The sequence below is a fragment of the Xiphophorus maculatus genome, chromosome 7, assembly GCF_002775205.1.
Source record: "Xiphophorus maculatus strain JP 163 A chromosome 7, X_maculatus-5.0-male, whole genome shotgun sequence".
In the NCBI taxonomy this organism is placed as follows: domain Eukaryota; kingdom Metazoa; phylum Chordata; class Actinopteri; order Cyprinodontiformes; family Poeciliidae; genus Xiphophorus; species Xiphophorus maculatus.
The window spans coordinates 1,260,439-1,276,541 of record NC_036449.1 but is presented as its reverse complement, the minus strand read 5'-3'; the positions used below and the strand labels follow the sequence as shown (position 1 = coordinate 1,276,541).

General features: G+C 37.9%; 1 protein-coding gene across 2 annotated transcripts in view; it reads right to left on the bottom strand.

The window, feature by feature from the left end:
• Window positions 1-16,103, bottom strand: part of LOC102224173 (contactin-associated protein-like 5) — a 200,423-nt gene that overhangs the window by 123,962 nt on the left and 60,358 nt on the right. For both annotated transcript variants that reach the window (XM_023336600.1, XM_023336601.1), the window contains exon 4: window positions 6,519-6,666. In XM_023336600.1, the coding sequence (XP_023192368.1) occupies window positions 6,519-6,666 (148 nt within the window). The remainder of the gene's footprint in view (window positions 1-6,518; window positions 6,667-16,103) is intronic.

Genomic DNA, 16,103 nt, shown 5'->3' with positions numbered 1-16,103 from the left:
ACAACCCAGGAATCAACCATCAGATAGCATTTTTCAGGCTACATTTTCAAAAACCTAATGGAGTGAAACCCACCGTGTTCCTGATGACTACCTCTCTCACTTCTAGTTACTCTGCTGGATGCTTTAACACAAACTAACACTTAATGGACACATAAACTAGACTAACAGGAACAGAGTAATCACTAAAAGAACATCACTAAGCAATTCACTGAAATGATTAACAATGAGCATAAATCTTACCCATAATCCCTCACTGAATTCATATGCCAAACACAGCAGAAAAATGCAAATATAAGAACTCTGGTTTCAATTACCATATTAATAAACATTTTCCATTGTCTTCATTGGTCTTCACAATGCTAAACAATGTTCACTAAAGAGCAAATTGGTACGAAAAGTATATTTATTCACTCTCACATTAATACTGCAGTTAGCTACTTATGACATTACTTAACAACAAAGAAAGAGCAAACCAACACCAACATTTCACATTATTTTTTTCTGACAGGTATGTGAATTTGTTTTGCACCATTTGTTTTAAATCATTTGGGGCAAAACTATAAAATTAAGCGTATTTAAGGTGTAACTCAATTAATACAACGTGTGTCTTACAAATTTGAAGATGTTTAATTGCTGTTTTAAAAAATAGTTCCCTTAGTTCTTCTAAGTCGATAAGGCAGATTATTTTTTATCTCAGCAATCATAACTGTTTGTTCTCTGAAATCGTGACATAGAAGATACGTTGAGACATGTTGAGTGGTCTCTGTTTCTTAAATAAGGGATTCAAGAAAGCAGTTGGTTTCCATTGATTTCACCTAGGGGCATCAGAGTAGGAGGAGCTGAAAACATGTGAACACCACAACCTTTAAATTTTCAGTTGTAAAAGAATGAAATGAATTATTTTTCTTTCACTCAACTTCCATGTACTCTCATGTAAAGTTCAAAAGGTATGAATACTTTAGGCAGGACCAGGCCTAACTGTAAAATGCATTTGATGAGGCTCCTTTCTGCAGCAGGTTCTCTGACTCCATTTAAATTCCAGGGCTTTTATATTACTCATGGAAAGAAACTATAGTTAATTATTTATACCATTTTTCAGCTTTCATAAGTCATAGTACACCAGTTAATTGCAGAGTCTGCACAGGTCTATCATTTCTCATACACATAACTGTGCTGGTGTTTTTTGTATAAAATGTTTTTCTATCACTTAAAATCCCTCAACTGTAAAAATATGAACAATCCTAGTTTTTGTTTCACCTTTCCATTGAGTAGGAGTGATGCACAAGGTGATGTTTTTGGAGAAAAACACTGAGTGAGAAAATTGTGACAGGTTTGAGTGTGGAAGCAGATAGATGTATTGAAGTGAAGTCTAACAAGAGGGCAGCAGCTTATCAAACTTGAACTTGGTTTATTGTCTTTATGAACCACAGGACATGCCATCCTCTCATAGTAAGGTTGAAACAGAAAAAACCTCAGCTTGGAACAGCAGCCTGAAAGAAACGCAGACAAAATTGCACTCAAGAGAGTAACCGTCTGCCTCAACTATGCTGTGCCGTACCATGTGGCGCTTGGCTATCATAAAACTGCTCACTGTGGTGTGTTCTGACACTGTTCCACAGCGCAGTAATTCTCTGGCTCATCTAGTTAGTGCCGCCTCACAATGCGTGGGAGAGGTGTGCCAGTAAATCCCCATTAAATGTCTTATTGAGAACTGCTCAGAATATAAATGGAAGTACGCTTGCCCTTTATAAATGTCCACAGCCACAGAAGACCGCTTTTTACTTCATTACAGTCAGAGGTTGAGGGTTATCTTAGTGAATTCTTTACCAACATAAAACAAACATTATGACAAATGAGTGTTACCCATCATATTCAAAGAATTACAGTAACTTTTTCCATTTAAAAGCAGTTGTATAAAGCAAAGTATGAAGGGCAAGACATGGAACCAGCATGCTGAGCACTTATAAACACATGCACAGATTGCTTTCAGGGTTCAGTGTTCTGTCTGGGCATGAGTCAGGAGACAGGCTGGTGCACAAGAAAAGCAGCAATTTGCATATTTGCTTCCAGGAGCAGCACGCCGCTGCTACTGTACTGTGTTGCTGCTTCTACTTCCTGTGTGGCACCTCTGGAGTGTGTAACAGTTTCAAATTACATTCATCAACTCACTGAGGGTCGCAAGTGTGTGAAACTTCCATTTGTGGATTTTATGTCTTTAACACATCAGGTATGCACAACACAGTGTGAAAGCATGTGAAGATATGATAAAGAGACATTAAAGAGATCACAGAAGGATCTTACTGTTTACATCTGCAGCAGTTTTACTGTGTGTACGCATGAAAAGGTTCAAACCGAACGTCACAAAGTGAGTTATTTTTCCCAAGAAAAGGTTGATGGAGATGTTCTCCAGACAGGAAGAGCAGTATTAAAGAATGTGATAGCATGATTTCATATAGTTATCAATTAAATGTTTTTGCAAAATGTTACATCAGTCAAAACATCTATACGTAATTCCTCTGTCACATGATTGCACAACAGCTTTTAAATTTCATTGCTTTGAGAAAATATGATGTGTTTGACCACCAGATGCACCAACATCAGCACTGCAGCACTCACATGCCGTCACTATGGAAGCACCACAGCAATGACCCAATGATAACGTTACATAATGTCAAGTTTTACTGTCCAAAATGTTTACCCACTTGAGGCAAGAGGCTGAAAAAGGAAAGAGAAAATAAAGACCTCTCTTACTGCCTGATTAATTCTGATAATAATAATCTGACCACACACAAAATAAATAATATTAAAAAGCAAGTCAATATAAATAATGATCTGACTATTTAAGAGGCATTGAAATATCATCCCTACAGTAAGTTATTCCTTTAATTGGGAAACACAAATTAAACAAAACAGAAACACTGGAAGTAATATACCTAGTCATGATGAAGCGTATAGCAGTGACTTTCACCAAATTGTTCTCATTGTACACAGACTAATTATAGGAATGCCTCAACAGAGGCACATATACTTAAATATTTAAGTATTTGTATAAGACTCAATGTGCTAAATAAAATCCCTCATTTCCTGGATTACACCTATGAAAAAATGCTTTTTAGATTTCCATTATGGAAAGATAGGAAACTGTGCGACAGAAGTGTAATACTTATGTATAAGGCAGAGGTTAGGCTAGACTTTATTGTTTACTAATTTGACTGAAGAAGTAAAAAAAATCCAGTCATATGGCCGTTTTTATCCATCAAATTTTAAAATAAAACTGACATATTCTGTGATATTTAAATTTGATTCAGTTTAATTACCATTCAGTTCAAACAAGTCCACATTGTGCTATCCAACTGAATGAACACATGAAACGTTTTTCTCTGCAGTGAGAGAAACACTGACTGTGGCCTCAGTAACAGCACACAAACACTGAGATTAAACTCCCATTGGGAACGATTCACCTGCTGTGGTCTGAGCGCACAGGCCCACAACTTCCTCCTGGTCCTTCATGGACCTGAACTGTGCATCCACTTGTGCATAATCAAATGTCTCACCCGGGATTGCTGCACAGGCTATATTCTAGATTCAGTTGAATGTAAACCAGTGGTTCAGCTGCACTGGTCTGTGACCCGAAGTGGCATAAAGTTGAAAATGTCTGTATGTCTATAAGTGGTAAAGAGTGTGAATTGTAATCCTTCAAAATGATAGATGATCTTCAGATTTCTCCATCACCTTTAAAAAAAACTGTCAAAGACAGGAAGTATTGGGTTAAGGCGACCCCTTTTTTAAGGCCATGAGTTGTAGTTAAATTATTTATGAGAAATGTGCTTCCTTGTTAAACAAAGGCAGTTTTTCTTCATAGCAACATCTGTAGTTTAAACACAAATCTGCAGTGAGTGTTGAGTGCATTAAGGGGCAAACCAGGCAGCAATATACATGTTTATCAACTGGTTAATAAAGGACATCCACTGAATATGACTGTATTCTGATGCAGAGCCTGAATCTGAACCTGAATCTACCTTAGCGAAGACCTGCTTAGTGTTTTAACCTATGAAAATAAATGAGGTTCTTTGAACCTCATTTATTTAGAAAAAAATTCTAAATGTACAGCAGGTTAGATTTCATTTTTGACTCAACATCACGGATTAGGGAATCACTAATGCGCAGTCTTACTAATACTAAGACACTGTTATTTTTATTTTGACTCTTTTGCAGTTGTGTTTTACAAGAGTGAAATGACTGTATTTTATTAGAATGCATGGTATGTTTATTCCTGTTCTGCTCTCAGTTTTCAAAAATATTGAAAAACTAGCAGTGAACTTAATACCCTATAAACCCATATTTGCTGTTTAAGTATATATATTTTTTTCCATCTGAAAATATTCTCAGAGGAGTATAATGATGGCATAAATTGTTATGAAATCAGACCCAGGAGCAGACAGGAAAAAATAAGTCCACTGTTGCAGGAGAATATTTATAAAAATCAACTTGCAAAATGAGAATATTAAATGCCTAAACATGGTGATTAGCATAAACATAGAAAATCAAGTCAATGGGCATAGCAGGTATAAATGTAGTTAAATAAAATCCTGCAACAAACAGTTTCCAACACACCCAGGGTTCAATATTTTCATACCCCACACTGATATTTAAGAAATGGTCCTGTCGAGGGTTGCAGAGGAACACATAGTTTTTAATCATCGACTTATTTGGAAATGTTTGTGGTTAATGGAAGATTGAACCAGTTATTTGATGGAAGTTTATCCTGTACATATTGTCAATCATTTTTCCAACTACAATGAAAATCACCTAATGCACTATTTTTCTGTCTGTGACTTAAATCAACCCTGATCGTCCCTGAGTTTTATCTTTGGGTCTTCTGATAAAAAGTCCTTTACTTTGAATATTGATTCCCTCATTTTAACATTCAGCATCATAAATGTTACACTATGCTGCAGCTTGATAGGAAAATGTAATTGTATATATTAAATATTAAGATAAATATTCATGAATATTCATTAGCATAACCTTATTAATTTACCTGTGAGTGTAAATGGGGAACCATACGGTCCGTGTTTGTTCTCAGAAATATAACCAGAACATTGTTTAATATTTCAATGTCTTTCAGAACTTTTCTAATGTTTATCATCTTTCTAACCAGTGCCTTCCTCTCTCTTATTTTTGTGTTTTTCAGCTGCTGCTCAGCAGTTTGACCCAAAGTTGATTGTAGAGTACTGCATCAAAACTGTCAAGAAGTGGCTTCATTATAGAATGGGAGGAAGGCATCGCAAGGAACCAAAGTGATGCCAACTAGAGTCAAACTTGGGTTACCCCAACACATACCGTTTCCCTGGTTCATACAGTACAAGGCTTAACCTCACTGATGCTGTTCTTCCACATACAATAGACTTCTGATAGTCAAAAACCAGTCAAATATGTTTACAGATCTATCCCTGTTTTCTTAAATAAAATGTTATTGTCATGAAGTTCGGCGGTGAGGGGTGGTGAGGCAGAAGCAGCAGACCCAGGTAGGATGAATAAATGATTTCAATGATGAATGTCCCCAAAAAGTCCACAAACAACCAGGCAGCACGACTGAGCAGAAGCCAGGGCTCAATGCCGGTAGCAACTGGTAAATAGAATGGACAACACAAAGGACTGAACGCACATAAGACGACTGCAAGACAAGGACCCGACAGAGATGCAGAGACACAGGTGACACTAAATACACACGGGGCAATTAGGGAATGAGAAACACCTGGGAGTAATCGAGGGGAGAACAGGACAACACGGAGACACAGAGACACAGAAAACTCAAAATTAACACACAGAAAACACAGATCACGACAGTTATATTAATGCCATGCTGTCTTTTTTAAGCTTGTGTACACACATTTCTGGAAATATGTTAATTTAAGTTAATTATGAACTAGATAATACTCATCTGCCAATAAAATTGTGTGTTTAATACCAGTGATGAAACTTTTAATGGTATGTTATGATGAAGACATTTCAGACCAAAAAATGTACATGAATCAACATTGATTAATTAGCTTTCATTCAATATAAATCGACCCAAATGTGCATGCAGATCCACAATCAGATGATGGTTGAATCAACATTGACTCAACCATCAGCTATGATTGAAACCCTAACGTTGATTCAATATGTAAGTTACCGATCACTTTCAATTTCATTTCAATTTCAGGCTTCAACGTAGATTCAAGGTAGATTCAATATTTCTGCCTGACATTGTTTCAATGTTGTTTCACTCCTATTGTGCTATCTGGGTAGTCACTTTAAAAATGTTCCAGTGCTTGCCTGCGGTTGATGTGGTAAGCCTTAGTGAAATAAAATAAAAATCTCCTTTTCTACAGAATCAAGCCTTTTAAAAAGGAAGAGGTGAGAAAATGTTCATTACAAGCCATCACTGGTAAATGATCTAAGCAGGAGTGGACGCTCCACAGTGCTGAGTGCTTTCAGAGAACAGGCCAAGCCATGGGGTGTTGGATACTTACTGTAGGAACATCCGAACACCTCCACTCTCAGGCCCATCCACCCGCTGGGGTTCCAGTCAAGAGGGACAAAACGCAGGAAACGTGTCTTCACCGGGTGGGACAGCTTGTTCTGGACAACAGTCTCTGAATTCACATTCCCATCAAACCTCTGCAGGAAGAGGGAGGATAGAGTAGTATTAACAGAGAACAAGCCACCAATGGTCTACTTAGATCTGGTGAGCACAGTAAAAGTCTCAGAAGAGTGAAGAAATGTATATCTCCTGAGCATCCTAAACAAAAGCAGAATGAAAATTTAAATCTTTCTCCAGCCAAAACAAAAAATAAAACATAATTATGACAGGACCAAGGCAAGGCCAATGTCTGATTCTGCTTCTTGACTAAACTATTTGATGTAAAGTGATAAAAATGATGGTGTGCTGAAGAAACGTGAGAACATTCGTTCTAACAGCACCATGAGAGGTGGAGGAGAAATGACCGCTGAGGCAGCCTGAGGCAAAATAAGGGCTCTCATATTGTGTTTTTCTCCCTGCAGAGCTAAAAGCAAAGACCTCTGAGTACAACTATGAGATGTCATTCTTCTTTTGCTTTTTTCCACCCCTCGCTGACTTCCAGTCTTCACCAGATAACGCCAGAGGACATAAACAGTGAAACACAGTGAAAGATGGAGGCTAAAACGGAGACAAACAGCCTCTCCTCTAAAATGACTGATTACTAGCTCCACCATAACCGATTTCTGGGCAGGTGACATATCAAATCAATAAGCACAAGAAAGAACCAAGATGATAGATCTTTGACAGAGAGGCTTCAGGCTTTTATAGAATAGTTCAACACAGTCAGACAGGAAAAATCATTCAGCTTGCTTTTGGCAACAAGAACACAACGGGAAGGAACTGGAATGACCGTGAGACGCTTGTGGAGCGCTGTGGAACAGAGGCATCATTAAATAGAGCAGGACCCAGCTTCTTACTGGATAATCAACGCAGCAGCAGAGTGCTGTCGCTGATTTATGCCACTGCTTTCACCATTTTGAGCCATGGGCTGAGTGGAGCCTGGTGGCAGAGTCTTAAAACAGGAAGAGCTGGCATTATTACAACATGCGCTATATGTCACATCAGCACAGGAGGGATTAACTAATGCCACTGGGCTTTACTTATGTGGTTAATGTGTGTGCATTACCTCAGTTCTGCTGTGGAATGCTTCTGAAGGAAATGAACCAGGCCAAAGAGCGTGTTAAGATGTTCAGTGTGAAGGCTGGAAACTCCACATCAGTGTTTCGATTAAAACAGTCTGCTCTGGATACTACACTCAGCTGCAGTTCCAGCATTAATTTCATTTAACTGCTGTTAGGTATTTAAAAGCTTGCATTGAACCACTAAAATTGAAAACAAAGTATTTTCAGATCAAATATTCAGCCGTAAGGATAAGTAAAATGAAAAGTTGAAGGAAAAGATGCATTCTTAGCAATAATTCATGAGTGAAATTTTGTGAGGCAGGAAAAGGATGAGGCTGATTTTCTGTGAGGACTTACTGCAGATCCAACCTCATTGAATCAATTGGCTGCAATGCCTCCTCAGCATGTAGTCAAATTCTACAGAGTAATGCTAATGATCTAATTATTTGATTTAGTTAGAGACACGTGTAGAAGTTGCTGGGCGCTGGCCCAGGAGGGCTGGAGTTTGGCATCTCTGGACCACTGGGTGTGATATGACCATACAGCACAAGGATGGAGAAAATATGGAGTAAACCTGAAAGTTTTACATGTATTTTTACTCCTTCACGGGTGATTCAAATGGCTGAATTGCCTATCTCTGAAGAGACCTTCTAATGAACCAGTTATTCAGGACTCACAGACATGCAGGACACCAGAGCTTAATAACTACGTATATTTATCAGTGTATGGTCATAGGATGAGCCTCCTGTGTCGTCCAGTGGAGGTTGACAAGGGTGATGAAATTCAGTCCAGACGTTAGACAACAATGTTGTTGTTGAAGTAACAACAACATTGTTTCTTCAACAATGTTGTTGAAGAAACAACATTGTTTCTTCAATGTTGTCAAAACACTGAGGGACCATGTCTCTCAGTCTTTTCTAGTGGTGTGTATTTTGTCCTGGAAGAAAAATTACATGGAGCTAAATTGGGGTCATAAAGTTTGTTCAAAAGAAACAAAAAAATGTAAACTAAACTAAAAAAAAACATCTGAAACTGAAAATCACCCTTGAATCTGAAGAGTAGGGTTTTAGGGTTTTTTCGGTTTCAAATCCTGTTTTTTTTTTAAGCTTAAGATTTTAAGCTTAAAAAAAGCTTAAAATTTAGCTCTTTAAAGGTAGACCAAACTTTCTCCTTGTGGGATTGGGTGTGGGCATCAGAGCCAGTGAGTGCTCACACTAATACAAAACACAGTACTAACGCCCAGATTAGGAATGTATGAACCTTACTAAATACATATAAGTATTGCATTGAAGCTTTTGTAGCTGTGATATTACACACACTGGTATTCTGTTTATAATTACAATTCCAGGTATTGTGCTATTCTAGTAAGAACAACATTTTCTGTAGTATCTGTATTGAGTATGAAATTTTGTCATTTGAGAAATATATATATATATATGTACAATGTCATATATGAAAATAGTAATGAGCGTGTATCTGTTTCATAACATTTAGCTGAACAGAGAGCATCCCTGGTCACACAGATTTACTGCAGATCACAGAAATTCTGGTCTCAGAATTACAGTGCATAAAAATAGTGATATATAAGAATGAATGACAACTGTCAGACCAGATTTAGTTTAATTAGTATTCAGATATGTTGCTGAATAAATTATCTTTCAATTTCACTACAATGAATCAGTTATACCTATATAAATTTGAACAGCAGGTCTTTTTACACAGAGGAGTGGTCTAGTTTTCCAACATTAAAATCACATAGATCCTCTTTCAGAAGAAGAGAAAGATAAACAAAGTGTAGGATTTTAATGTTGAAGAGACTTTAACAGGAAAGAGTGAGAAAAATCTAATTTTTCAACAAGAGTAATCCTGATGAAATCAAGTGAAAACAATCATAAACATTAAGGTGTACCCATATGTGGAAAAATACCTGAAAATAGTGATGCAATTTATCTTGATAGTCATTGAGTGGCAGTTGGGATCGTTAACATCTCCAACATTAAAAACTAAGAAATTGTCCCACAATGTTCCAATATGTGTGCACCCCAATTTAATTTTCCTCTGGGATCAAAAAGGTATTTTTGAACTGAAATTGATATAAATATATATTTTTTTCAATCTCAGAAATTCTTTCTTACTTGTCCAGTTAGGACCATATTTGTACAGCAAAGGGTATTACAATACAACAGAAGAACTGCCTGAGCAGTGCAGTAGGATAGCAGGAACTGGTAGTGACATCCACTTTGTTTAATTCAGTAATGATGATGCTCCATCAGAGCAGAGCTTTAAAAAGGATCTCAGCCTTGGATTGCCTCCTACTAACCAGGTGCTGCTGGTGTTTAACTGCAAATACTGGGAGTGACGTTTTCTTTTTACGCCTTTCTCTTTAGGATATCGGGGATTAGGAAGGCCAATGATGGCGAGAAACTGAAATAAATGTGAAATGTTTATTAATTTAGGTCAGTATTTTTTAACCTGGGTTCGATTGAACCCCAGGGGTTCGATAAGTCGGTCTCAGGGGTTCGGAGGAGCCTCTGCCACGGAGGTAAAGACACACTTGTGTAAAGTCATGATGACACGCCCCGCTTGGCCATCACTTGCTGCAGAGGATCATGTTACATTGCTCGGCCAATCAGTGCTGCGGGGAATTTAGTGCACGCAGTGTCAGCGGCTGTTGTAGTTGTACGTCACGTGGTTTCTTTCTTAATATTTTAATCCATACTAAATATGTCGAGCAAAAAAGAAGGAAATGAACAGACTTTGCTCTGAAGATGCACTTGCCAAGGTGAAGCCACGCCTCTCTGAACTGGTCTCCCAAAGACATCAGCAGAAGTCACACTGATTTGCAGGTATGTAATTTGTGCAATACTTTATTCTGGCCCCAAAAAAGTATTTTGTGGATTCAAAATGACAAAAAACAAATTAAATTTAAAATAAAAAAAATTAAGTTATTAAAATTGTTTTAATTCTTTGAAAAAAATCCAAATTTATTTTTAATTAGTAAAATAGTAAAAAGATATTTTGGGGGGCTGAAATTCTTTTATGGGGCCGAAATATTTTTGGGGGGCCAGAATAAAGTAATACTGTAACTTGCTGTGAGTTCGTGGTTTTGTTCTTTGAGCAAATATGACGTTCATGCACGGCTCATTTTGTGCACAAAAAAACATATACCTACGTCTTGAATTAGGAAAAAATATATATTTTATTTATCACTAAAGAAGGGTTCGGTGAATGCGCATATGAAACAGATGGGTTCGGTACCTCAAAAAAGGTTAAGAACCACTGATTTAGGGTAAGGATGATTATGCGAAAAGTGAACAATTCTCCTACAACTACACCAGAAAGTTCGATAATAATCCATGTGACAACACAAGAATCACTGGTAATAATTTATGTTGTCATCAATTATAGCTGCTAGGTATGGGGTGGATGGCAAACATTTGCCAGGGAACATGTAAATAATTCAGGGTAGCCTTGAGAAAAAATGCTGTGATATGATAAAACTCCACATTTTTGGCATCAATTTAGAATTTAATGTTGAAGGAAGATAAATGTGGAATTTGACACCACACAGACAAGAACAGACTGGTAAAAAGTATGCTTTGGGATTGTTTTCCTGCTAAGAGACAAGGACTCTTTTCAGGAGTCGGTGCTTGTGTGTGTGTGTGTGGGGGGGGGGGGGTGCGTGCATTGGGGTGTGCATGTGTCCGTGTAGTGGGTATGGTCCTCAAAGAGAACCAGAAATATGGCTCATTGATTTTATTTTACTGCATAATAATGGCATGAAAAGCATTTCTAAGGTAACAACAAATGATCTTAAGTTGAAGTACAGTAAGATAATGGAGTGGCTTGGCCACAAACCAATTCTTAATAATACAGGAAACTTTCAGCTAAAAGTTGAAGAAAATATATGAATACATAATAAAATCTTTACCTTTTTCTCAAGGTCAGAGGTTAAAAAGGGCTAATCTTTTCCCGTTTGTGGTCAGTAAGGGCATTTTTTTTCTGCTTACTATAAAGTCAGAAGTTACACACATTTACATTGTATTTAGTAGAATTGGCTTTTGCATATATTACATGGGTGAATTGTTTATTGCAAGAACCATCTGAAAAGTTCTCTAATTTTTTCCACAGATAAAGTTCAACCATCTGGGAAGATTGATCTCCTCAAATTTCATACTTGGATCTTGGGACTACAAGTATATTTTGGTTGACGGATGTGGGAAATCAAGTTAGAGAATGTGGCTTCAACATTTCTGGAACTGGAGCAAGAAGGACATTGAAATTTAAAGTCAGGTTTTTAAAACGAACTCTAAAATAACCGGGTTCACAGTATTAAACCAGATGTGATGTGAGTTTTTCTGTTTATTGTTTTTTGACCATCTAAAAGTAATGAAAGTCTTTTTCTTTGTTGATACATGTGAAAGGTCTAGACTAGGACAAATAGAAACAGGCATAACCATCTCACCAACATTTGACAGAAATGTGGTGAGATGCACAGATACAAGGGCAGATACACCCATCATAGATTCAAACATGGTGATGAACTAGAGTTGGGTAGGAAGAAGCCTGTGATTTGATCTACTAACACTTGGAGCACTTCAGGCATTTTCAGGAATGAATCAGTGTTACATAGGAACCACAGAAGTAACCAGGAAGACAAAGAGTGACATGAAGTGAATTGAACAGGTGGGAGGCTCTTCAATAAAGCCAAACTTTTAGTCAACTTCCCACTACCTGACAACACTTTTAGTTAGAAAATATTTTTTGAATGATTGCATTTGTTTTGGACAAGTCGTTTTAGGTAACCTTTATTGAGATATTGAAAAGCTTACATTTCTTACATTTGACTTAAAAGCCAAGCTGTAGAGTTCAATATATTGGTTGATCAGAGGGCCCATGTTTTCTGGGCCAGTAATCATCTGTGATAAATGGACAGAACAGTTGCAGAGATAAGCAGTACCTTGGCATATGCCACAATTTATTTTAACTTGAGCAACTGGCTTCAGCTGGGCACCAAATTTCTTCCACAATCTGATGCAGCTCGCCATGAGGAGGATCTAAGTGTCCTGTTAATATTATGCAGCTTCTAGCTCTCCAAGATCTATATGTGATTTTTGTGAATCCAGGCAGTGCAGAAGTTTGTGTGTCTGGATAGTCGTGGGCCAGTTCAGTTGGAATGCAGATTTCCTGTCATACAGAGCTATTTTTGAAACGGGAAGATATTTCTTTTTTTTTCCTTTTTTTTACAGTATGGGATGATGCCAAGAATTCCTTCTGAAACAATTTTTTCTTTTTGCAAAGAAAAAAGTTTTTATGGATGTCGACACCGCACATAAGACACACAGGGAGTCCATTACACTAAACTTAAGACAAGCACTAGTGTTCCAAAATACCTTTTACATAGTTCACTACATTCTGTATGGTCTACATTATTGTTATTTGATCATCATTATTAAACTCACGGTGTCTGGATCTGAGCCACATGCCCTCTAATTGACTCTGGACTGCACTCACTCACTCAATAACAACACTCAGATGTACGTCATCTTGAGTTATTCGTATTCTAAAGAAATCCCACCTCAGAGCAGCTCAGGCCACTCTGACGTCTGTGTGGAAAATGTTGCAGCAGAGAGCATGCCATGTGTTCCAAGTGGGAGATCAAGTCTAGTCTGTGAAGAAGGGCCTGAGGGTCCAAAAGCTGTTCCAAAGGGCCAGAGCAGCAGGTTCGGCCCCTATCCACCAAAACAGCCTCACCCTATGGTGACTTCATTATTTCTATTTATGTTGCTGTCACTGTGGAACAGTTCCTCCCTGTTAATTAAGACTCTTTATGCTTCTTCTCCCGTGATGAGCTCCCTTGTGTCACTTTTCCTCTTTTTCTGCATAGAGAACAAGCACATACGTTTATTTTAATCAATTCACTAGGGGACAGATTTTGCTCCTGGCGCTGAAGATGCTACAGTATGTTCTAGAAGGTTAGTGGGAAGTTAAACAGCCTGAGGCATCACCACGTTAAGGGAACGTAACAAAAGCAGAACCACGCTGGGAGAGGAAACTCTGGAGTGATCCCTGGTTGTCAGTCAGCTGTACGTCTCAATTGACAGTCTCATATTTTTCTTCAGCCTATGCACATAGCAGGGAACTTATTCTGTTTTCCTCATAATGTTTAGCTTAAAGCTGTTTTATTTGTTTTATTTCACTTTGAAAAATTATTCACATGCTTTGAAGTTTTCAACTTTTTGGCACTATTGAACACAAACTTTGACATATTTCTTTGGAGTCTGATGGGACAAAGCAACATAAAGTAGTTCATATTACTGAAGTGGAAGCAATTTTCTGTAAAACAAGTGATATCGCTCTTAAATGTGACGACAAAATGATGACACCTGGAGGAGGGTGTCAATATATCTTGTTTTCACTCCAGGAAAACGAGATATGTGCCCAGTAACTCATTAACGCATAATATTGTGTTATTACATATGTATGTAAACAGAGAAGTAAGCACAGAGCATACGCCTTTATTTGGCCACATCTTGATGGAATCTTGCTGGATACATTTTTACAAGTCTAATAGCGGGACTGGTTGAACTTCTCTGAGGTGTCTAATACAAAAAGATGATTTTTGAATATTATGTAGACAGAGTTGCCAGAAATGGCCTTTTAGTAAACAGATCCATAAGAAAAATAAGTCTATTTGTGTACCACATTTGGAATGCAGTGTCAGTTAGAAATGGTAGAAAACAGAGAATAGTAACAAAGTAACGTTGTGTTTTAAATCAGATATTGAAGTACTTCTGTGGCTCCACTGAAAACTAGCTAGTTGAGGTTATGCGTGCTGCCAGGTTCCAACACAGACAAGCTGAGTGAAAATGACCCTTCAATCTCTACTACATGTTTTGTTGTTTCTAGCCAGTTTGAACTTATGAGTTTATCTTTTTTGCATGAAATAGTGAGTCACGTGAAGCCTTCTGGGTCTCCCATCGATCATCCAGTCCAACCTTGTCTTTTTAAAGAGGTCTTCAATACCCCAAATTCTAAACTCCAGTTTGGAAAATGGGATAGTGCCAGTAAACTTTAAACATGCCATCGTGACAACACAGATTAAGAAGCCTGGTCTACACTCGTTTATACTTGATCATTTTAGGCCGATCCATAAGCTCCCTTTTCTTTCTAAAATCTTGGAAGAATATTAAATACTGTCAATTGAAATCATTCTTACATGGAAACAGCATCTTTGAGGTGTTCTAGTTTTAAAAACTGTCACAGTACAGAGTCAGCACTACTGGAAGTACTGGAGTTAGTCCATTTTGACATTTACCTATGCAGTCTAGAGATAGGCCAAATGACCTGAAGGATTGCTTTTGTTCTGTAAATAAGGCCATTACCTTATAAGTACTCTGGTAATGGCCTCAACGCATCTCACAGTTGCATAATTGTTCCTTAGACTTAGACTTCGACTGACTTTGTTGTCATTTTGCATGCACAGGGTGTATACAGAACGAAATTTCGTTGCATACGGTCACATCTCTCCAAAAACACTTCATGTATGCTTCAAAACTAAACTGACTAGTTGTAGGTATCATAGATACCCACCCCCAACATGGACTATTAACACTCCTACCTTCTGGCCTGACGGTCAACGGCCACATTTACAATTGAAGAAGAATGCTAATTTGACCCATCAGAGTCGTCAGTTTGGACTCAGGGCCATTGTATAAATTGTATAAATTATTGTATAAATAAACAAACAATGCTTAGCCTGGTGGTGGTGCAGGTAAAGCCTGGTTAAAGCTTATGATACACCGGGGAAACGCTGTGGCTGTATTCTAAAAATAGTGCCAAAACAAAATGCCAAAAAAAGGAATCTTTTTGTAAATATCTATTCATTCATACATTCATTCATCCATCCTTCCTAATAAAGTGTTATTTAGTCTTGTATTTTGCCTTTCACTGACTTGGTCCAGAATGGAGTCATACAGTCACAGCATCTTCCGATGACGAAAGTCGGTTCACTATTCTAGACCTGGCAGGACCTCACCGTGATGCAGGTGATCCGCAGGCACATATTCATGGACATGCATTCTCTTGTTAATATGCATTCTCTTGCCAGAGTGATGGATAGGAGAAGTAAGACATGTGACTGGCATAGCACTGTGTTGTCACAACCAAGAGATGAACTGGTGTCAGACCTTGTGGCTACCGACGTCATGACCACAACAAGATATCAGGATGTCTCTCCACCACATTCCCCTCATTAGCACCAAATACATACATGATTTGTCCTTTGCAGTAATGACACTGATTATGATACAGCACCACTTGTCATTAGTCAATGCATCCCACTCACAGCTCGAAATGTGGCACTCTTTGCTTGGTATTAAAGGTGGGCTGGATGATAAATTTGTTTAATTTAT